This window comes from Sylvia atricapilla, chromosome 17, assembly GCF_009819655.1.
Source record: "Sylvia atricapilla isolate bSylAtr1 chromosome 17, bSylAtr1.pri, whole genome shotgun sequence".
Lineage (NCBI taxonomy): Eukaryota > Metazoa > Chordata > Aves > Passeriformes > Sylviidae > Sylvia > Sylvia atricapilla.
In genome coordinates, this window is record NC_089156.1 from 9,577,765 (window position 1) to 9,602,170 (window position 24,406).

Genomic DNA, 24,406 nt, shown 5'->3' on the forward strand with positions numbered 1-24,406 from the left:
TTTAATATTTAAATTTTTAAATAGACTAGATGGGCAGACTGGCTTGGTACACCTTGACTCAGCTACAGTACATAGAAAACAAAAAAGGAAAAATTGGATATTGGAGTAACAGGAAAGGGAGGATGAACTGGAGTTTTGTCTGCAGTAGCACTTTAGATTCCACAGAAGTACTATCTAACTATAGTTAGAAAAAAAAAAAAAAAAGAATCTTTTTTACAAGACAGAATTATGTTTGGAAAAGTTTCAAACAAAATACTTTACAAAGGATATTTAAAAAGTCAGGAGGGTGGGAGGATGAATTACCTCAGAAATGGGCACCCCCTCAAGCCTCTGCAGCAAAGATGCTCATTCTGTAGGACCCAAACTGATCAAGCAAGTTTGGCTTTCCCTTCTCATTTCAGACACATTGCAAGAATCAGGGGGAGGCTCCAGTGGGGGTTAATTTTTGCATGTCACACAATGGAATGGGTAGAATATGCATTATATGTAACAGCTTTTACATTATACGGAAGAAAGAAAGAATAACATAGTGATACTTACTCCTGTACTGACAAGAGACAACATAATTCTTTCATTTAAGGCTAATGTTTCTCCTTGCTTCATCTTGATTCTCTTCTTATCTAAACATTTCATTGCATACCTGAAAAAAAAATAACCATTCAGAAAAAGCACCAAAAATCTCCTCTTTCAGGACTATTCACTGGCAGTCAGGTCATGCACATTTACAAGATCCTGTAAGAAGCTCTTGAAAGACTTAAACCCAGGACTAAAAACATCATTTCAGGCTAAATAGAAAACTTCCAAAATCTCCCAGAATTAACACATTTCCAGCAGAAGCCTCTTGACAGAGAAATGTGCTTTAACAAATAATTCCATGTCCAAACTATCACAGCGAGATAAGAATTACACAACATATTTTCATTTTCTCATACCTACAAGCAAGGATCTGCCATAGGAATTAAATAACAGAAACTCTGTTATGGATCCATTTAATTCCAACAGCTTCAGCTCTACCAGGAAAGCAATATCTTGAACACACGCTGAGTTTTATATATAAGTATTTTTTTCCCCCTTAATTTTCTTTCTACTCAGAAAAAGGTCAGATACACACAAGAAAGCTTTTTTAGTCTTCTACCATCTGTGCTACACAAATTAATAAAATTTTGCTCACAAAGGATGTTACCCTAACAACCACAGGAGGATATGATAGAGGCTGGGGATTTTTCCAAGACATTGGGTGAGTTCATTAACAGCCATCAGTGAGAAGGACACGTGTGTTCCTCCACAGAACACTCCCAGACATGGGCACCCATGGATTTTTAGGAAAACATCACATTACAGCAGGGCTTCAATGCCCATCCCCATCCAGCCCTGAGGCCTCACCTTGGCTCCAGCTCCCCAAAAAACAGCCACGTCATTCCTGACAGCAAAGTGTTGGGAGCGGGGGAGTGAGGGTGAATTTTAACTTTCCAGACTGGGAATATATTCATGTGTTCTTGCTGAGGAATCTGTGAAGGGTGAGTAAAAATGAGCCCTGACCCAGCCCTGACTGCAGAGTGGGACTGGGGATGTTCAAGGCTGATGGAAATCACAGAATGGTTTTAAAGGACCTAAAACCTAAAATGGTTTTAAAGGACCTAAAAGTGGGCAGGGACACCTTCCACTATCCCAGTTTGCTCCAAGCCCTGTCCAACCTGGCCTTGGACACTTCCAAGGACTCAGGGGCAGCCACAGCTTCTCTGGGCACCTGCCCCAAATCAAATCTGTCACTGCCCTGCTGTCCCTCTCCCTGGAATGCTGCATCTTGTCTCTGGCCCCTCTCTAGAGATGCTTGCAGGGCTGTGTGGGTGCTCAGTGAACACTGCTGGTGTTACCTGGGAGGGAGGGGAGGCTTCCCACGCTCCTTGCAGGCTCTAAGTGCAGCAGAGGCAGCCATCTAGAGGGGATGGGATCTGGGTTAGGGATGGGCACACAGGTCTGGATCAAGAAAGAACTAAACCAAACCTCTACCCAGAAGATGAACCTCAGCTTGAGTTTTGCTTCAAATTCGAAAAAGAAGGTTGCTTTTCCCACATTTTGCTTCCCTTTGCCCTATTTATATCTGATAAAACCTGTCCCTTGGTTCACTTTTCCTATCCTTCTCACTTCCCAAGGGTTTATCCACCTCCTGCCAGAGCCCTGCTCAGACAAAGAGATGGCTGGGACTCTGAGAACTGCCTGCTGAGTGTGCCTCAAGCTAAATAAAATGTTTATTTTTGTACATGGACAAATGAATGAAATGTAGATGGACAAAAAGTACCAAAGCAAGAATAAAGCCAGCATTGTAAGTAAGAGTATTAATATAAACACTTGAAGTCACTGCAGAAATAGTGAATATAATAATAGCAGCATTAAGACATCTTCCACTTGTTGAGAGTCAGAAGTTTATTATTAACAAGGATGTCAGGCACACAAAAGTGCCAGAGGAGCCAGCTGGAAGCAGACACAGGCACCTCACACATGCCCTGCTCACTTGGAAGGGAAATATTTAAGGATGGACTGTGGACTTAAAGTGTGAGGAGAAAAGCAAGATGAAAGGGTGAGGTGAAAATAAAGAAATGGATTGATATTGAGAACAATTGGTTCAATCCATGCCCAGATGTTCAGATCAGAACACAATGGGACAATGATGCCTAGAAATGGAAATCTGATGATCAGGGCAGGAGGTGTGTGAATGGTAAGATCTCAAGAAGAATTCAAAACCACCCAGGGCTGACCCTGGGGCCCCCACGAAGAGCTTTGGGAAGCAGAAGTTCAAGAGTGGAACATCCCCTTCCACATGGCAGCAGTGATCACAGGGATCATTGGCATTTTCCACTGGTTTTGACAGGACATTTCCATGTGCTCAGGAGTTGTGTGAGACTGAGCCCCTGCACAGCAAGGAAGAGGATCCAGGAGCAAACTGAGCCTGCAGTGAGCCAGGAATCAGTACCTCTGCGGATAAAACTTCATGTCAAAGAACTTTACAGCACTGTGACACTGCTTTCCAGTGATTCCCTAAGAAGTGATTGGAAGGATTTCCTCACTGGTCCAGAGTTTACAATCACCTCTGCCATAAAGTGTGTGATACTCACATTTTTCCAGTGTCTGCTTTTCTGCAGCCGTACACTTCACCAAATCCCCCTCTTCCTATTATTCTATGTACACTAAAATCATTCATGGTCAGCTGCAAATGGAAACAGAAACAACAAAACAAAACCTTCATTTTTCCCAGCATTAAAAAACTTACTGTGAAAACATCTAAATGATCCATGAATGTGTTGAGATCCTCAACTGTAATTCAACAGCATTTGTGGTGTTGGAAAAGGAGCCCCTTATTGTTGATATTTCCATGTACTTGGAAGCACTACAGTGTGAAGTAGCAACAAAGGGAAATGTTGTTCCCAAAAAACTGCCAGTCTCATTCAGGGCTATTTTTGCAGCTCAAGTTGTCACAGAGAAGTGCAGAGGGACAAAAGCAGAGGCAAGGGAAGGGGCTCAGGGGGTGCTGGGATCACGGCAGGACTGGAGTGGGAAAGGGAGATGGGCAGGGATTGGGGCTGATAAAGAGCAGCAATCCTGCCAGTTCAGCTCTTTCAGCCATTAAAAAAATCAAAATTCTATTAACTGAGGAAGGCAGAGGGGAGGTCCAGACAGGAATCATCAGGGCTGTGCCTAAGAATAGCAGAGCAGTGACATCCACCACCCTCCTTAATGAGGCCTTTGCAGAGCAGGATTCAAAACTGAACATTCTCTTTCCTGTATCAGCCTCTGACAAGATAAATATACTTGTAAGTACTTACATGAATATTTAGCTCTACATTTTTCCATTGACAAAATCTAGTAAACTTGTCACTGCAAAAAAAAAAAAAAAAAAGTTTAAAAGTTGTCTGAGACTATTGTGTAGAGTATTACAGGAAATGTCAAGACTCTGATATTTAAAATCTAGTCTGAGCTAGGGCGTGGGGTGGTATTTAATAAATGACAGCCTTCCTTTCACCAACTGTAATCTTACCCCCATCAAGAAAAACAATTCCTAGGCAGAGCACATTCCATGTTCTACATCCTTGGGAGAGAAAAGAGAGTAGATAACCTTATCCCTGGAAGTGCTCAGTGTGTCCCCACATTTCTCTTGCATGGTTTTCAACCACTCAAAGATGGTTTTCAATTTTTAAACAGCTACGTTTGGAACTAACAAACATTTAAATTACATCAAGAGAAAGATAATTATAAGAAAACACAGGCAGCTCGATTTATGTTAATGAACCTCCACATACTCCAAGGAACATTTTAAACTCATTTTATCTTAAAATAGGGAAGACATCAGCAATACCACAGGCTTTGGGAAAAAAATATAATAAAACAGTTGCTTATTCCTACATGAATAATTAAGTGTTTATTTTCCAAGTAAGAAATAACAGCTTTATGGAGGCATTTTTATAATTATCACAGAATGGCACCAAACCAGTTTAGAAAATCGATTTGGGTGTTTCTGGGTGGCAGACACAGGAGCAGGAAGGGGCTGCTCTGCGGAGCCAGACTTGTGCCTTCAATTCTTTATTTCGCCTTCATTTTGAGGAGACCAGCCCCAAACCACCAGGACTGGGTCTCCCAGTCCCACACCAGAGATACCCCCACAGAATATCCCCAAACCCCAGTTCTGCCTTTTCACAGCCCAAACTCCAAACTCTCTCTGCTGTGACTGAGAAATCCCTCAGCTTTCCAACTGTTCCACTCACACATCCTGACACTGCTCAGGATATTCCACCAAGCTGGGTATTTACAAAGCTTGCTGATAAACTCCATTTGATTAATCATGCATTAATACACATTTTTAGCCTTATTTACAGCAGTTCTGAATGAACCTGGCTTCCTACTACTACATTAGGCAGATAATTCAAGTAATATTCCATGATCATACCTTTCCATAAATTTTTGAAATATTTTTCCTCGGAGACTATCACAAATTTCTTCTATATATGGCTAAAAAGGGTGAGGAAACACAATTAGTATTTAAGCAGACAATAAATGGCTTTTTTCACTCCCATCCATTACACAGAACTCTTGTTGAGCCCACACAGCTCCTGGGTTGTCCTTAAAAAGCCTCAAGGAGGCATTTTAGCTTTATTTGGCTTTTGGAATCTAAGCAGGTGCCCTGAAGTCAAACACAAAATATTTTCATGAGCTAGAAAACCTTAGAGGGGATGTCAGGGCAAAAAAATTCTTGTTTTAAATGTATTTAAACAATAAATTGTCACCTCTGTGGAATCCAAATTTCCCAGAGCTGCTCTTTGTGGTGCTTCTCTCCTCTCTGTCCTTGCTGAGAGATCAGCACCTTGAAATCACAGTGCTTTTCCAGGGAAATCCCTCCCCTGGGTGTGTGATGGCCCAACCAGCCCCTAATTAGTGCTGAGACATCACCCACCACTGCAATCACCACTTTCCAGCTCATGGCAACAGCCAGAACAGCTCAGGAGCACAAGAGACACCAGGCAGGGGCAACCTCCACGTTTATTCAACAGATTTAGATAAAAGACATTTAAGCTTACAAACACCCCCCATGATGGATAAGGCAATTTCTCCACTGTTGCAGCTCAGTTCACCCTGACAGGATGAGCATCTACCTGATGGAAAGTGATTTACTCTAAATCATTTAATGGCTTAAAATTACACAACTATAAAAACTCTTCTGTTCACACACCAAGGTATAGTTTGCTTTTCTAAATGTACTCGAAAATATTAGAGATAAGAAGAGTAAATTGTAATTTTGACTTGGAAAAGCATTTCAATCCCACTTACAGCACAGAATATGTACCAGTCCCATTTATTCTGTCTCTTTAAATAATATCTAAAAAGTCACTTTCAGTCAGAGAAGCTGAATGTTCAGACTGTGAAAGCTCACCTGGAAAAGGCTGGCTGGCACTTGTTTCTTGGCTAAATGTGTTTGTACATGATCTACAGCTTGTTTTGAGAAAGGCTTTTGGAAAAGAAAAAAGAAGATTTCAAACAGTTGGAACTGTCAGGAGTTTCATTTCAGGTCACAGCACTGTTGTTCTTTTCCCCACATGGAAACACCAACCCCAAGGGGAATCAATAGGGCCTCCCACAGGTATATTAGAGTGAATATTGTGTGAAATGTGCAAAATGATCCAGAACAGGATTATTCCGCAGCAGAAAGGCAGGAGAGGGGAAGATGAAGAGGAGGAAGGTAAAATCAAAGGGGGTGATGATTCTCCTTGAATAAATCCATGAAAAATCCCATTTACAGGCACAGCTCCAGAGCCAGAAGCAGACATGGACTTTTTACTAATAAAATAATGCATTCTGGGGGAAAAAAAATAACAGCTTAAACCCTCCACCCAAAGCATGATACCACGAGGGTAGAACACCCGGCAAATCCTTCTTTTAAAGGAGATCATATAAAAACTGTGTAAGAACAGATCAATGGGCTCAAACTTGAGCTGGAGGAAATGTGTCTTTTCAGTGACTTCAGCCACATCACTACACACACCCCCTGCATTTATTTCATCCTTTTGGAAACAGGCATTTAGTCTAAAGAAACATAAACCAGACAAACCTCCTGATGCTTCCTTTGTGTATCACTAAGTTTAATAAAAACTCCAGCACGCTAACCTTTACACCTCAAAAAAAAAAAAAAAAACCCAAAAATAAAAAAAGCAACACTCTCAATTTGGCCAGACCCAGACCCTGGATTTCAAAGGGAAATTCTGGATGGAAGAGCAGATGTTCCTGCAGCCAGGCAGAGGGAAAAGGGCAGGATACCCACGTGGGAACAGGAGAGCAGCTCCTTCATGATGTAGGTGTCGTAGATCTGCCGGCTCCGCGACAGCCGCTCCTCCTCAGAGTCCAGCTTCTCGTACTCCTTGATCTGCAGCACAAGGGCAAGCACACACACACCACACGTTTCCCAGTGATTTCCCACTCACTGGGTCAAAACAGGACTTTGGCTGAAGTTTTATTCTATTGGGGTTTTTTTTATTGATGAAAAATCACCTGCGACAGCGCAGTTATAGCTGAGATTTCCCTTTAATATTGGGATTTTCCAGCCCCAGCAGAGCTGCCCAAGGCACTGGTGGAGTCCCCATTCCTGCAGGGATTTAACAGGCTGTGGCACTTGGGGACGTGCTCAGTGTGGCCTTGGCAGTGCTGAGTGAACAGTGGGACTTGATGGGCTGAGAGGGCTCTTCCAACCCCAAAATCCCCTGATTATTTGATCACAACACATCAGATACAGATGTCCAAAAAAACAATATAAAGCACATTTCAAAATGTTCACATAGTTCAGCTATACTGTGAATTTGAACCCTAAAGGTGGCTACAAGACAGTTTTACAATATACATCCAGTTTCCTCAGGTGTGCTGCAGGAGATCAGCGTGTTCCAGGGGAAACAACAGCAATCCCAGACGGTTCATTTACAGAACAAGACCCGACAATTAGTTCCAGAACAAAAAGTTCACTGAGTCCAAGGGTCCTCTGGAGCATATTTAGGGAAAGAGTAGGGGAAAGACTCAGCTCTGATTTCCTGGACCTTCCCAGCATCAGCCTGTGAAGTGCTGAGATCCAGATACCTGGCAGTGAGCAGATCTGTTCTGTGCCACAGAATCCCAGGATTGCTTAGGCTGGGAAAAAAACTCCAAGATCATTGAGTCCAATTATCAAGAGACAAACTGGAACCAACCTACCTCTGGAGGTGGAACATTAATTAAACTCAGTATCTTTCTATCTGTACTCCTCTTGTTTGCTGACATGATAAGGCACCAGTCCCACCCCAATTTACCATCTGTGCTGCTTCTCCCTTGATACCAATTTATAATTAAAATTACTCAAAACGTCTTTGCCCAAGAAACACTTTTAATTAATGCAATGACACAAAATAATTAGCAGTACAGGAGGAGGCCTGATGGATATCTGATTGTCTTATTTGAGCACAACCTCCTATTCCTCAATGTTCGGTTGTTAAAGGACTCAACTCCCCAGCCAGCGCTGAGGGATCTAAAAGAATCTCCTCAAAAACTGGGATCAGAACACATTTGTTTTCAAGTATTTAGAAGCTCTTTTTTTTTTTTTTCCTTTTTTCCCCCCTTTTTCTTTTTTAATTCCTTTTCTTTTCCTTCTGAAAGTGATCAGGATGAATCACTCATCCCGTTAAATGCCTGATCGTGACTCCAGCTGCAGTGATATGAAATCCCTGGAGTACGGAGCTCTTCTACATCAAGCGATTTTTAATGTAGCAATGTACTCAGATTATTCTATGTGTAATAAATGCAGCAAGTAAATCAAATATATAAAAAAAGGAAAAGCTCCTGGATCCGGTATGTCACAGAGGAAAACACAATGAACCTCTCTTTAAATATCTTTAATGGGATTTTTCCAGAAGTACATGACAAAGCACTGAAATTCTTTTGAGGCAACACTTTGCTAATAGCCTAAAAATACAATTTTGAATTGTTTCAGAGATAAAGAGGCAGCCAAAAATATCTTGCTAAATAATCTGGTACAACAGGCCTTTTCGGATTACTTATGACAGTGACATCTTCAGTGTATAAAGAGATGGAAATGATAGAAAAAGATTCTTTATTGACAGTGGGTATCTGATCTGAGTGGAGGAATGGAGTCTTGCTGAGGACTGATCACCAAACTGATACCAGCTGCTTGTGCTGATAGCAAGAAAAACGTTAAATTCTCAGCTTAAGAGTGAGGCAGCTAAGGCTCTCCCAACTCTAATTAACCCCGAGCATCAGCCATGGGCAAGTCTGCCCTGAAATCAGCACCTAGGAGAGGATTCACTCGGGGTTTATTCAGTGTCACAAACGTAACAGGGAACAAATGAATGGAGCCATGGAGCTCAGACCATGCAGCAGCAGAAGCTGCGGAGGACCAGGGTATTCCTTGGAATTATTCATCCTTTGGGATGTGCCCTGCCTCAGCCTCACCCCCTGCACAGCCCCAAACCTCCATCACCAGCACTTACCTCTTCATAGAACTTCAGCTGAGGGACAGCCTCATCGATCTCATTCATGCAATAGTCTTTAAAGAGCAAAAATCCTGGAAAGAAATACAGAAAAAAAAAATCAGAAAAACTTGTCTCATTGCGCTGATGACTTGTCAAAATGCTCATGAAACCACCCAAGCTCCACCACAGGCTGCATAAACCTGTGTGAGAATCCCCAGTTGCCAAAGTTTAGGATTCTGATTCCCATCCAGCTCTTCATTTCCAGCACAAAAGGATCCCAAGGCGGCTTCACCTCTCACAGGTGTATTAAGCCCATCACCACTTCCACCTGCTAAGGATTTTATGAGGCATTTCCATAATGCACCTAAATATTCTGTTCCTCTTCACAAACCACATTTTCTTCCCTCTTTTTCGCCCCACTGAAAACTAGACACTATTCACGTTTTGGGGTTTTTTGCAAGAGATTCACCTACATTTCACTGATGAAGCACAACCTCTTCTGCACTCCCATTTCAGAATTACCGGTTCATGTTACCTCTAATGGGTTTTATTGCTCAATAAATTACATCAGGGTCTTTAGAGTTCCTTTGCAAGTAATTTAGAGCATGACCCCAGCAGGCTGCAGATGAGAATCTTCCATTAGGAGCATTTTAATGCACTGTCACAAAGCCTCATCCCATGTCTTTCCCTGCCTGAGCTGGCACCTGCTACCCTGGAATTTCACACAGGGATCTGTGCCACCAATGTCCCCATCACTGCCAAACCCACCCAAAGTCCCCCATCTCCCCAGCCAGACCGTGCACCTCCACCTCTCCTTGCCAGTCTGGCTTTTTGAGGACAAAAAGTGAAATTTCGGGAGCTGACTCAAATTCCTAATTTCCCACATGACGGAACCAGCGGCAGCAGGGAGCAGAATCCTGCTGAATGGACTGAACTTTTCTAGGACAATGAACCAAAGAAGATTGGGTAATTAAGAGACTGAAGAGTGGCACAAACAGCACTGAATGCAGTGAAAGAAAAATCCCTGGCCTGGTCCCAGCTCCTGGCTGGGGCCCAAAAAAACCCACAAACAACAAAAAAACACAACAATAAACCACAAAGACAACTGTGGGAGGAGTGTGAAAATATACCAACACACATTTCCAGCACGGCCACGCCAAACATTCCAGCCCTGCTTAGTATTTTCCAAACTTTTTAAATTTAATTATGGCAGAGAAAGAAGAGGTTCCCAAGCCCATGGCACAGGGAACAATCAGAGGCTTATGCAGCCACAGGACACGGGCTGCTCCTCCCCGAGGCCCCTTGGCACTGCACTGCAAAAACCCAGATATACCCAAAATATACAGACTGAGAGCTGAGGCTGCTCAGCCTGGGGAAGAGAAGGTTGTGTGGAGACCTCACAGCGCCTTCCAGGATCTGAAAGGGCTACAAGGAAACCAGAGAGAGATTTTGCATCAGGAACTGGAGTGACAGGACAAGGGGGAATGGCTGCAGACTGAAAGGGAAATTTAGGTGACATACATGGAAGAAATCCTTCCCTGTGAGAGTGCTGAGGCTCCGGCACAGGTTGCCCAGAGAAGCTGTGGCTGTCCCAACCCTGGAAGTGTCCCAGGCCAGGTTGGACAGGGCTTGGAGCAACCTGGGATAGTAGAAGTTGTTTCTATCCATAGGACTGGATGATCTTTAAGGTCCCCTCCAATCCAAACCATTCTGTGATACTATGGTTCAGACAAATCTAATTAGAGCCTAACCTTCCCCAGACTGGAATTGTTTCTGTTTTGACCTCCCATTCAATCAACAGACCCTGCACTTCCCCTGCAGCACAAAGGAAATCTCCTCCTTTACTGCTGCTCTTGGATTGAGTGAAAAATGATCAGCCAGAAACTGCAGCTCTCACATAATGGCACAACCAAGTGACAGATGCAGCATTGAGTAAGTGACAGGAGTTTTAAGAAGTTCAGGGAGAGCTGACGAGGAGCACAATAAGCACAGTTAACAGCACACAGAAAAATAAGCCCAGGAACAGAAAGCAGGAATTAATAAAATGATAGCGTTAAGTAACAGCTAAAAAGAACCGGCAATTATTTATGAAATAAAGATGCTGACAGCTTTGGCTTTAAAGATTCCTTCTGCTATAACTATATAATTTCTGCAACAACCAGATCACTGGTTGTTAAGGGAAAGGAAAAATATTTTTTAAGAGCTTCTTCTGATAACACCAAAGTGATGGAAGATATCAATAATACACACACAGACTGGAGGCAGCACCCAGCTCCTCTGGGCTCCTCCTTCCCAGTCTCTGGACAATCCTCAGATGAATTTGCCAAGTGCCATGAATTGCACTGACTCTAATTACCAAGGCAAAATGTCTTCCAAGGAGGGATGAAGGCCACCTTTGGGGTTTGCAGTGTTCACCAGAGGCTCACTCAGAGCAGGCACGGATGGGGTGGTGGGGAGAGCAGATTCAGCTGAGGCAGCTCACCCATAACCAGGTATTCCCAGAGCTCATCCCAACTGGATAATGTCCCTGTCACAAGCTTGGAGGGTACAAGGAGGAGAACTAAGTTAACCCACCTCTTCAAAAGAGAATATGAATGTTTCCTTCAGTAGTTATTATTTCCAATAATTATGTTTTTCTGGCATGACCACAGGAATTTTGCAAGAAATCCTGACTCTAATCAACGGCATCCCTCCACCCTTGGATTTTGTCTCCAGAGTTCAGCCCTTCCCACAATCAAACACAAATGCTGCTGGTAACCAGCCACACACTCCAGACCCCCTCATCACGTTTGTGGTCTCCACTGGACCCTCTCCAGGAGCTCCTTGTCTTCCTTGAACAGTGGAGCCCAGAACTGAGCACCACAGCCCAGACGTGGCCTCACTAGGCTCACTCATCAGGATTAAAATCACCTTCTCATTTTCCATTTCCGTGGCATTTTCCTGCCCTGCTCCCAGTCTGTGCCTCTGCCAACATTCCCCCAGGACAGCAGCCACAGGGGCCAGCAGTGGCCTCTGCCTCCTCCAGCAGTCTAAAGGTCACCTGCAGCCACAACACCACCTCTTCATCCCTGTCAATTAGCTGAGAGCACGGACTCATAAATAAAATAAAATGGAACAACGAGCAGGAACTCCATCATAAAACACTTGGAGAAAATGACTTATCTAACTGGAATTTTATGACCATCCGACTCAAGTAACCTTTTAACAGGAGTAAATAAAAACCTTATTAAAGCAAACAGGAGCGACTAGGTGAGGGAGCAGAGCTAAAAATAGCCACGTTTAGCCCCGATACAAACGTTCACAATGTCACTGATTGAAAGGAAGCTGCATCTATTTACAGCAGGCCTGAACGTGGTCCAAAACGCTGATGTAGCCTCTTTCTAGTAGGCAAAATAGCAAATTAGAGAACAAAAATATCAAGCTGTTTCCAAATCCTCCCGAAACGTGCTGTGTATAAATACAGAATCCTGACAAACAAAGCAGCAGTGACATCTGCACCAGACACGGGCTCCTTTCCCGGCGCTCCGGCCAACAGCTCCCGGGCAGGAAAAGCTTTGGGAATGTGGGATGGTGCTCTGCAAAGTCTGCAACACAGGGTCTGTCCCTGCTTTAGGGCACTTCAAGGTCTCCAGTCCCAGTCACTCCAAGATGTCTCTCGTGATCTTTCTTGCTTGGTGAACTGGGACAACAGCAAGAAGCCACAGCCAGAGGGGAATTTCACATCCTGCTCTCTGCATCTCCCTGGCAGGACACTGCACCAAGGTGGGGATCAGGTTCTGCTGCCAGGGAGCAGGGACAGGAGGAGAGGAAACGGCCCCAAGCTGTGCCAGGGGAGGGTCAGGAGGACATCAGGAGGAATTTCTTGCCAGAAAGGGTGGTCAGGCCTTGGGAGGGGCTGCCCAGGGAGGTCTGGAGTCCCCATCCCTGGAGGTGTCCAAGAAATTCCTGGATGTGGCACTCTGTGCTCTGGGCTGGTGACAAGGTGAGGACTGGTCACAGGCTGGACTCGAAGCTCTTGGAGGGATTTCCTGACCCAAATGATTTTGGCATTCTGGGGCATCTCCTCCCCAGAAATGTGCCTTATGTAGAACTGCCACAGGACAGCAAAGCTCAGCCACCACACCATGGTGACATTACAGCACAGCTGTGTCTAAATCCAGCTGTGGGTGTGTTCAACCTCCTGAAATAGCCCTCAGTGATGACCTTCAGATCCATCGGCACCGGGAACAGATCTGGGTCACAGACACAAACATTGGGACAAAGTCTACTATGAAACTAAAACCACATTAAAAACTGTGACTCCCAGCAGCCTGCAATTGTCACAGAACACCAGGCCAGGCTCAGACTCCTGTTCTCTGCAGTGCCCACACAGAGCTGCCACAGCACAGAGTAATTTAGGCCACCTAAGAGCTCCAGAACTGAGAGAACCACCAATTTCCTTCTCCAGGAACAAAGATTACCAGGGAAAACTGTGTAGGAATCGTGCTCTGGCAAGGTCCAAAGCCACAAAAATCCTCCCAGCCCAGAAAGCACCACACATTCCACTACTTTTCTTTCCTAATTGAGCCTAATGTTCACTCACTTTGCATTAAAAATAATACATTATAACTGACTGAAACATATTCCTGTGCATAGAAAGCAGGAGAAAAGAACAAACTGTATTTCTTGAGGACGTGCATCCAATGGTGAGGAGCACAGAACAATTTCCCTAGAACAGAACCAAACTGAGCTCAAAATTAGGCTGCAAGTTGCCAGGTAGCTTGTTTAATGACGTCAATCATTATATGAAAATAAGCTTTGGCTAAAAGGTTTTAAGTGTTGTTAAAGAAAAACTTCTTATTTCCAGGCGTATTTTCTAATAGCTTTCACCCAGGGAAATCACTGTTCAAGCTTGGTCAGCCTTATTTCTAAACACCAGACTTGTGCATGCCTGGAATTCCTGCAGGGAGAGGAGCAGGAGAGCTGAGCTGCTCCTCCAGCACTGACACTGGAGACACAGAGGAGGGGTATTCACAAATTCTGTGTCAAACCATAAAAGCTTGAGCCTGACACTGGTAGAGCATCTCAAGGAGGGAATATAGAGACTTACTGAAAGCACTCAATTATCCTTCTTCAGGTTGCCCAGAGAAGCTGTGGCTGTCCCTGGATCCCTGAAAGTGTCCAAGGCCAGGCTGGACAGGGCTTGGAGCAACCTGGGATAGTGGAAGGTGGAACTGGATGAGCTATAAGCTCCCTTCCAGCCCAAAGCATTCAGGAGTCCTCTGAATATACTCATGAAATAGTAACTCTGAATACTGAATGTGTGATAAATCATTTTTAAAGCCATGGAGAGAAAATAATGGGGAAAACTTAGCTCTGAACCATATTTACTACATATCTTTCATATTCTGGTCTGCCTTAAAATGCAGATTCCAGCTGACTGAAGTCGAGTATCAAAGGCATTCAACATATCAAAGGTGAAAGAAAAAAGAGGGTTTTACACAAGAAAAAGCTCCTCTAAAAGATGGGGGAGTAAAAACACTAAACAGAAATACAGAAAAAGATTCTAATTTTTAAAAGGACCACTAAACACAGAACCGAAGCATTTAATTTCAATCAGTTGTTACAAAGAACGTGATTAAATTCCTTCACTAAATCCCATCAAGGAATACAGAGCACTTGAGGGTTTCTTTCTCCTTCACTTGTAAACAAAAGAAACTCCCACCCCTTTGCAACTGGTAATAGAAGGCACCAGCAAGCTATGAGCAAACTAACAACCAGGAGCAGCTTAAAAACCTCATGGTGGTGGATTGGGTTTTGTTGTCTCTGTTCTTCCCCCACATCACAATTCAGGCCTTACCAAAGACGTGAAAGTTGTTATTTTCCTGACCAGTAATTTTCCATTATACAACATTTTCAAATTAATTGCATAATACAAGCCAATATCCTTTTATTATCGAGAAACACACTTTTCTTGCTGCCCTGCTCCAAGCTATGAACTCCACTGTTACCAATTACTGAACACACAAATTCCACTGGGAGCTGCAGCTCTGCTCCTCAGGAAGGGCCCAGATCCAGGTGTGGTTTTTAGTGGGAGAGCAAGGTGACACGATCATTAGATGAAGACAAGGTTTAACTCCACAACAGAAGGATGTTCTCAAGCCCCTGGTGCCAGAATTTGCCTCAGCAAGTTCTGCTCAGTACCTGAACCACTGTGAAGAGCCAAACTGCTCAGCCAGAGCATCGAGGAACTGTTGTGCTTTGGTCAAAATCAAAACACAAAGCCAGCAGTATTCAGCTAGTAAATACACACAGCACTTAGGTAAAGAGCAGCAAAACCACTAAAACAACAGTGACAGAGCCCAGCTGATTCTCCTACAGGAATTTCTGAGTCTTCCTCTGGTTCTTTCTGGCGCTCTGAGAAAGCTGCTGTGAGCTGGAGCCTCAGAAAAAGATGGTTCTGCTGCTCTTCCTCTTTTAATCACAGAAACCATGGGCAGACGTACCTGGGCACATTAAGAAACTGGTTTGCATGGATTTGACCCCACTTATCCAACCTCCATGGACACAGGCGACAGCAGGATGTCACAGAGGCCGGACAGGGGGTTTGCCAGGTGCACTGCCCACGTTCTTTTATAGGATAGATGTTGGTATGGACCAATAAAAGCATCTGGAAATGGGGTCATTGACAGCCAGAGCTCTCGAGCTCCTCTGCTCTATCCCACTGCTGAAAGTGAGAACACTTAATAGCTCCAGTGATTCACATTCTACTGACTGGTGCTGGTTCTGAGCTGTTCTGTTACTGCTGAGTGATCCCACTGAGGGGAATGAGCAGCACTGGCAGCCCCAGAGAATCTGCTTTATTAGCAATACACAGCTATGCAGGTAAAACTCATTAAAGCTGTTACTATGCCACCTTACAGACATGGCAAACCAACATTTCCCTATTTCACAGTGGTGTTCAGAGGCTTAATTAGCCGTGAACTGTTTCAAGACACATTGATAAAAACTCCATGGGAGTGCAACTGTTTTGGATTGACTGAGGAATTGCTGGGTGGGAAGAAGTGGAAATCAGGATCCTGTGTGAACAGTGGCAATGCACAAGGAGAAGATTCCACCAGGAATGGGAGAAGAAATCCCAAGTGTGGACAAGCAGAGAGGAAACATCACCTTTGGGATGGAAGTCTCTTTGCACAGTATTAATCACAGAATATCCAGAATTGGCAAGGACCCAGAGGATCATCACCCAACCACTGGCCCTGCACAGACACCCCAACAATCCCACCCTGTGGACCCCTGGGAGTGTTGTCCAAATGCTCCTGGAGCTCTGGCAGCCTCAGGACCAGGACCATTCCCTGGGGAGCCTGGGCAGTGCCCAGCACCCTCTGGGGGAAGAACCTTTCCCTGATATCCAACCTAAATCCCCCTGACACAGTTTTAAGCCATGGCAAAAGAACTCAAGAGGCTGGAGAGGGCTGAACCAACCACCCAGGGCCCCTCTGATCCCAAAAGAATGAATTTGCCTACAAACACACCTCTGGCAGGTGCACAGCAGGGCAGGTATTTGTGTTTGTGTGTGTTCTCTGGAAGCTTCCCTGGAAACATCCAAGGGAAATGTCATGCAAATAATTTCTAATTTGTTCTATTATAGAGTGATACTCCTTAACACCGTCTTCTTCTCTCCTGTGATACTACTTCAGTTCAAAATTGCCAGTTTGCCTGGAATTCTTGATAACTTAACTCTAAAACCATATAATTGCACTGCTCTGCTGAGATAAAGACTTTCTCCCCATGCTTATATCTTCCAAGAACTGCACTGCATATAAATGCTAATCTACCAGGATGTGTACATTATCCATCATGGGACGTTCCAGATGACAGGGTATGTATTTTCCTATTTTAAAGCTCAGATTTAATCTGCAGCTCCCCTGGGAAATCATACAACTCACCATCTTCAACCCCCCACAAAGGCAGGCAGGAGGATCAGGCTGCAGCCCAACAAAGAAACGCTCAATTATTTATCATCAAAAGAAAATCCAAAACGAATACATGCATTTTGATAGTGCCTTTGGATACTCTTTATCCCTGACAGCAAGACAGGCAACTCCAATGCACATAAAATCTACAGCAGGAGCTTCAGCAACACCCCTCGAAATGATCTTCAATGTAATTCACGCCAAGTGTCACTTTATTTTACCACAAAATAAGAGGGTGTTGAAAGAAATGTAGCTTCCAGTAACACTGAAATTATGACACAATAAAGAGATCTTAAATCTAACACTCATTTAGTGAAACACATTGCAAACAGAAAAACAGACCAACTTTTAGAAGGCTCAGAGCACGGATTTTCTCTTTCACTGTCCTCCCCACCCCCATTTGGTACGAGCAGAGAACTGTGAGGAGCAGATCCCCTGTGAAATATCTCACATTAACGGTTTCTGTTTCAGTTTACAGCCACACAGTTTCCTCGTGGTTTGGATTCTGTGATGCTTTTAGCTAATCTCAGAACTGGGCAAGGACAGAAGGACTTCCACAGCCCCTGAGAACCTCCTGCAGCCTGTCCACAGCCCACACCCCAGGCTGACCTCGTACTGAAAATGAGAAATACCATGAGAAAGAAGATCAGTCTTCAAACAGCATTTCAAATGTCGTTTTTTTTGAATGTCGTTCAGAAGGCAACTTCCTAATTTTGATGGTGACTACTTCTGTGTGGTGGCTTGCCAGGTCAGAACCAGAACCTCAGAATAAAACCGCTTTGAACAAACAACCTGTGCCCCTGCTTTAACAGAAAACTCGCCAAATAACCGTGTCCCTGCTACTTGGCTGCACATTATTTAACATCAAGGCACCAGAACAGAGCAAAATTATCACAGTGCTCATGACACAGCTCAGAAAAGCCATCCCTGCTCACTTCACAGCCAAAAACTCAGGTGCTTTTCTTTACTCCCAACCAAGTTTTATAACCTTCATTGTTATTTCCTCAGAGGACTATTTAATTAGTCCAGAATGCCAACAGCACATAGATCTTCTGCTTAAATTAAACAATAGCTTAAATAATGCTCTAGGGAGTCACTTTTCCCAGCCTGTTATTTTTAGGCAGCTCAGGGAGCTCGGTGCCAGCAGAAAGAGGAAGAGCAAAAATGTTTTTCTCGACACATTTTAACTCCTATCTAATGATTAGCATCAAAGCTCTGAAATGATGAAATGCGAGTCCATAACTAGAGAAAGAAGCAACAGAAAGCACAATTCACTGCCCCAGAAAAAAAAAACCAACCCGTTGCAGCTGTTCACACCCTACTTTTGGTTGGGGGTTTTTGGTTTTTTTTTAACAGAAAGTTGTCCCTGACCAAGCTGGAGGAAACAGCAACCAGCAGGGTCAGCTTGAGCGCATTTCCCTCGAACTGAGCAGGGCAGGCACAAAAATCCCTGTGCAGAAGGAGCTACAGAACAGACCAAAAGCTCTGGAAGCTCAGCTGAGGAGCTACAGAACAAACAGGATCCATGCTGAGCTGGGTCAGGACAACGGGAGCAGGGAAGGAGCTGAGAGCCCCCACAAGCCCCCGTGGGTTGGAACCAGCACTGATGCAGATGGCAAAATCCTTCCCCCCCTGCTGGGAAAACCTCCAGCTTGGAGCTGCTTGAGGAGGATATGGAAGACAGTGGAATGAATCACCTCAGAAAGATCATCCCTCACTCTGCGAAAGTGGATGGTAAATAAGGAAAAAAAGAAAAAAAAAAAAAAAGAAAAAGATTTGTAACTTCTTACGTCAGCTCCAAGTTGTTTTAATTAGTTCTATTCCACGAAAATATAACTGAGCTACCTTCGGAGGGAGGAAATAAAATAAGGTTCCTTCCTAGGCAAAGTGAAAAATTTACACTGCAGCAAGACCAGCTGCTGAAACAGCTAAAATACGTCCTGTTCTCATCCTTCCCCCAGACCCAGACCCAACGGCTCCACAAGAGATGAGAAACTGAGAAGGGTGTGAAGGAACTGCCACATCCCACCAGCCTCAGGAGATGAGAGCAGCCTCTTTGCCTTCACGAGGGTCTCAAGCAGTCACAGAGAACCCAAGGCTGAACCTAAGCCAGGCATGGAGCTGTAGGATGGTTTAACATTAGGATGCTTTAACAGCACATCCCAGGATTTCTAACCCAGCTCCATCCCCTGCCTTGCAGTGTGGTTTGTCTGAAAGCCCAGAGTCAGACACAAGAGTCCCTGAACTGTAACTGGCAGTAAGTTTGCTCCAAAGTATTTAATAACCAGGATAATCCTGTTCTAAAGCCATATTATGATCTCATAGATTCCCCTGAAGGCCTTGGCTGCAGCAGCCCCTGAGCTGCTCATTTCCCACCTGCCCTTTGAGGGCAGGGTCTCTCCAAGTGTCCCCACCCCACAGGGCAAGGGAACCTGACAAGGACTCACAGGCAATTTTAATGCAGTTGTGAAGCAGAGTGGATTCCACATGTAAATTATGAATATTGGGATATCCGAGTCCTAGAATGGTTTGGTTTGAAGAGACCTTATAGACCATCTCATTCCAACCCCTGCCATGGGCAGGGACACCTTCCACTAGCCCAGGCAGCTCCTAGCCCTGCCCAACCTGACCTCGAACACTTCCAAAACCTCTTTTTGTTTCTGAAGAAACTCATAATCTGGTCTTGTAGCAAACAGGATGTGGTAAAAAGAAAACCAGCTAAGGTGGTTACGCACTCGGCTTCGAGACAGGCTGTACTTCCCCAAGAGGCTTCTGCTGTGGAGGAAGCAGCTTCTGAAGGAACAGCCAGCTGGGCTGGGCTGCCAGCACTGCCAGAGCACTCTTCTGGGTGCTTCTGTGAGCTCCATGTCCTCTGACTCACCCGGACATTCTTAGAGAGCTCTGGAGCATCACTCAGGGGGCCAAGAGCAGTGCCAGCACCAAGGGATGAGAGCAGCCTGTTTGCCTTCCCCAGGGAAGAGATGCAAAATAGGGGACAGACTTGTTTATGCAAATGTGATGGAGCCTCCGGGCCATTTTCATCCCTGATGAGCTTCCTGCTCTCAGCCCGATCCTAAAGGTTTTGGTTTCCAAGCCAGAGCTGTCCCTGTGACTCCCTGCAGTTGCACACCTGGCAGGAAGGGAATTTGGGCCAACCTTTGGCAGTGGGACCAGGAAAGCACTGACCCTAAAACGATTTTAGGGCTCACTAAGAATAAACACTTGCAGATGATGAGATCAGCACCATAATTAGACACGTTCATAGGGAAACATCCACAGGAACGACTCCACGCTGACATCAGAGCCCTTGTATCAGACAGCTGATCAAAGCCTGGGTTTACATTTGAAAGGATACTGAAAAATAGAAAAAAAGAAAAAAAAAATCCAAAACACCACAAAAACGGTGACCTGGAGCTGTGAGGAAAAATTTAGGTCTGAGAAAAAAAAAATAAAACAAGAACAGTTCTCATCCAGAGCAGTTGCCAAGGAAAAACTGGGGAGCTTGGAGCAGTTTTATAGTCTGTGTGCAAGGATAAAACAGGGAGTGCTGGATGGCTCCTCAGCTGAGGGAAAAAACAGGGATGATCCAGCAGAATGACTGCAGATGCAGGCTCCTGGAGACTCCACAGGAGCAGGAGGAGTCTCCCGTGGGTGTCCCCACCCCAGCACACCCAGACCTGCCCCACCTGTGGTCTCACCTCTCCCCCAGACAAAGAGACAACGAGGAGAACAAAAAAGTGATTAAGAGTTTTAATTACCTCCCCATACTTCTTCTCACAGCCCTTTGCACAACGCTTGCCTAAAACTGCAGGTACTTTACCACAAGCAATTATGCTAATTAATGTCTGGAAACAGAGCTAATTGAATGGCAAAGAACACGCTAGAAAATGCAATCAAATTTAAATGAACAACCACAGTAAGGAAATACTGTATTTTCCAGCGTGATGCAAAGTCTGCTGTTAAAAACAGTCGTGTTTAGCTTTAATCTTTTTTTAATTCCATTCTAAATCCTATTTCAGCTTCAGAATTAACTGAAACTCCTGCACAGCAGTCACAGAATTGCTCCTCATTTCCAGGTAATCCAGGGCAAATCCTGCTCTGACTGTGCCCGGGGAGAGGAGGAGGAAACCTCTCCTCTGTGCACAGAAACCAAAATGTTAATGAAACTGGGCTCTGAAATTCCAGGTTTAATGGCTACTACCAACATGGGGAAAAAAAAAAAAAAGAGATCTAATCCTTCCAAGGTTCCAGTTACCTAACTGTAATTGCTGTAACTTATCAAAATAACTGCAACAAGTCCTCGCTGTAACAGGTAATGAAAAGTATTCAATTACATAAATAGAAATATCCATTACATAGAAGATGGTCTGTTCGACTTCTCTTTTCATAGAGAAAAAAAAAAAAAAAAAAAAAAAAAAAAAAAAAAAAAAAAAAAAAAAAAAAAAAAGGACTTCTTCATTTCACTGCCCCCAAAGAGACTCAGTTGAAGTCAGGCTGTGTTTGGTTGCTTAAAATTCCACTTATTTTGCAACTGCCAGGCTAGAGCAAAATATTAATGATTCAGCACAGGCACTGGAGCTGCAGCACACACTGAGGTGTCAGTACAAGAAAACAAGGTATCTGTACATTTGAATGGCAAAAGTTTTGGCCACATTAATAAGTCATAGTTTTACACTGAAACAGCTCTCCAAGATTTCCAATGGCCCTGAGACTCACTAATGACACTCTGAGACACAGGAACACTGAGTATTTTAATCTGGCAATACATAAAATTCCCGCTCCAGTGAGCTGCACACTGCCAGGCAACCAGGAAGGTCTTGGGGTATTTGTGCTCCAGCCAGAAGGGAGGCCAGTGCAAACTCAACCAGCCCAAAGATGCCCCGTTGTGCCACTTCTCCTGGGAAACCAGGTACTTAATTCACTACCGTTCCATTTCAGACAGGAATAAAACCACTGACCTCTCAAGACTTTCCAGCCCATTCCCCATTTTCCAAGACACGAGCAGCTGTGCTATCCCAGCAAACTCCCTCCTCAAATGTGCTGGACAAAGATCCCAAGAACCCCTCATGAAATCCACTCCCTGCTTTATTACCCACAGCACCACTAAAATCTTAAATTTTATTCACATCAAGTTTTTTATTATTTTTTTTTCACTGACACATTAAAGCTCTGGCAAATGGACTAACCTCATCATCTCTGCAACAGCTTTTCTGGTTTTGAATCATGTTCAAGCTCACTTCTCTCTTCCACTGCCCACATCACACCCTATTTCAATACTTCCCTGTAGGTCAGCTTTAACAGACAGCTCAGCAAGGTCTGCACTCATTCCTGGACTCTTCCCAGCAGGTCCATGTATATTTTTTTAATCCACTGCCAGGATGGACACAACATTCTGCCAGAAAAGGATTATTTCACATGCCTCACTAGCTACAACACTGATTTTATATTTAGTCGTGTGATCCAGCTGAGCCAACACAGCCCAGGGCTGGCTGTCACAGCCAAGTCCCTGCCCCGAGGGTCCCCAAGCTGTGCCTGTGTGATTGCTCTGGCACAGGTGGAGAGGAAGGACACTGCTGGATTTCCCTGGGAGCTCTGCATTTTCCCCCTCCCCTGGCTGATGGAGTTTTTGTCCTTGTCCTCGGTGTGTCACAGCACAACACAGAGGCTCCTCACTGCAGCACTCAGTCAGCTGAACACTGATCCAGGGAATGTTCCCATTCCCTGGGTCCACCTTCCCATGGAATGCTGATTAACTGCTCCACAAGTCCATTTTCCCAGCACTTTCAGCCCCTGCACACAGCAGTTTCACCCAGGCTACATCCCCCCACGTTGTGAGCAAGAACACCATGTCAGAGGGTCAAGACAACACATCTGGCATCTTTTCTCCTGCTCCCTTATCAACAGGCTCATTACCTCTGCAAAGAAAAAAAAAAATGTTTAACTGATGTGACACATTACATTGTTGACAAGCCCATACCAAGTAATATAATTTTGTCCTCGATGTTTCCAAATAATTTAATTATTTTCCCTGTAGTTTTCCAGACCCTGAAGTTGACAGATTGCCTTGCCTCATCTTCTTCCCTTCCACAACATTTCATCTTCTTGAAGACCTTTGTTTCACTAAGTCCTGTCCACCCTCCAGTGTTCTTCAATCTACAGCACTGACCTCTCAGCAGGCACCACAGGGAAATGTAAAAACCAAACTGATCTTGAAAATACCTACACGAGTAACATTTTATTGAGACGTGACTTACCAATTCTCTGATGAAAGATCTTGTCGAAGGTTAATTCACCCCTTTCCTCGAGGTATTTCTGCATAACACTGCGGATACTGAAAGAAAAAAACAGGGAAAAAAGAAAAAAAAAAAAGAAGAGTTATTTGAAATTGCTTTTTTTAAACCTTTGAAGAAAAGTCAGGTGGAGCCCTGCCTGGCCTCAGGGGAGCTGATCCCTGGGGTCACTTCCCAGGGGACACCCTGGTCACTTTATTCCTGTCTCAGGTTTAGCTTGCAGAATAAAACAACTGCACAAGTCACCCCGAGCTGCCTGGGATCAGCCACACAAGGAGCCAACAGAAGCTCCATTAGGCCCTGCTTGGCTGCAGTGCACTTAACATCTACTTTGCCTAATTTATAATGGCACAATCACTCACTTAAACCACATTAACAAAGATTTCCTTTATTTGTCAAGTAACCTCAATATTCATTGTAATATAATGCCCATAAAAATTTCATATGGGCAACAATACAAGTACATAAATCTTAAAATCAATGCAGCAGCGCTGGGCCTTGGTAAAGCAACTCTATTGTCACAGTATCAAGTCAAAATTCCACCAGACTTTCTCTGTTTCCAATTTTAAAATCGATAATTTCCATACATGCTATTTATTACTATAATTATACTACTTATTATGATAATTATTCTATTTATTATCATAAAAATAACCTTGAACAAAGTACTCATGCCCTAAACAAGGCCATTAAATATCACTCATATTTCTGCAGTAGCAAGACCGAGCAGCTAAGCCTGCTGACCTCAGGGACATCCCCTCTCATGTGCTCACAGGATTTTAAAATCCAAGTTTCCAGAATTCCAACATCACCCCATCATTAAAATCCTGAAAAGCCTCCCAAATACTGACAAACATCTCCTCCATGGAGGGAGGAAAGTATCCACACTCCTCCTCAGAGGAGGACCTAAGGCATGAAGCCTGAATGACTTGACCAGAAAAAAGCCTGCAATAAAGCCAAGGACTTTGCTGGAAGGCCTTAAACTCCCATGTAGGAAAATATCCTATTAATAGTTTTCTGTGTATCTCCAAGTCCCACATGGAACACGGATCTCTGAACACTGTGATCCAAAGCGAGAGCTCTGGAGGCCAACCACCACATCAAGTCAGACAAGAACTGGGAGGGCTGAACACTGTTAATCAGGTTTGAGATTATAAATTATTCAGTG

General features: G+C 44.1%; 1 protein-coding gene across 1 annotated transcript in view; it reads right to left on the reverse strand.

The window, feature by feature from the left end:
* GRK3 (G protein-coupled receptor kinase 3) overlaps window positions 1–24,406 on the reverse strand; it is a 59,744-nt gene that overhangs the window by 22,785 nt on the left and 12,553 nt on the right. Inside the window, exons 2-9 of the mRNA XM_066331524.1 lie at window positions 23,203–23,279; window positions 9,012–9,085; window positions 6,806–6,907; window positions 5,921–5,995; window positions 4,940–5,001; window positions 3,822–3,873; window positions 3,114–3,205; window positions 541–640 (exon numbers count right to left, since the gene is read on the reverse strand). Of these exons, the coding sequence (XP_066187621.1) occupies window positions 541–640; window positions 3,114–3,205; window positions 3,822–3,873; window positions 4,940–5,001; window positions 5,921–5,995; window positions 6,806–6,907; window positions 9,012–9,085; window positions 23,203–23,279 (634 nt within the window). The remainder of the gene's footprint in view (window positions 1–540; window positions 641–3,113; window positions 3,206–3,821; window positions 3,874–4,939; window positions 5,002–5,920; window positions 5,996–6,805; window positions 6,908–9,011; window positions 9,086–23,202; window positions 23,280–24,406) is intronic.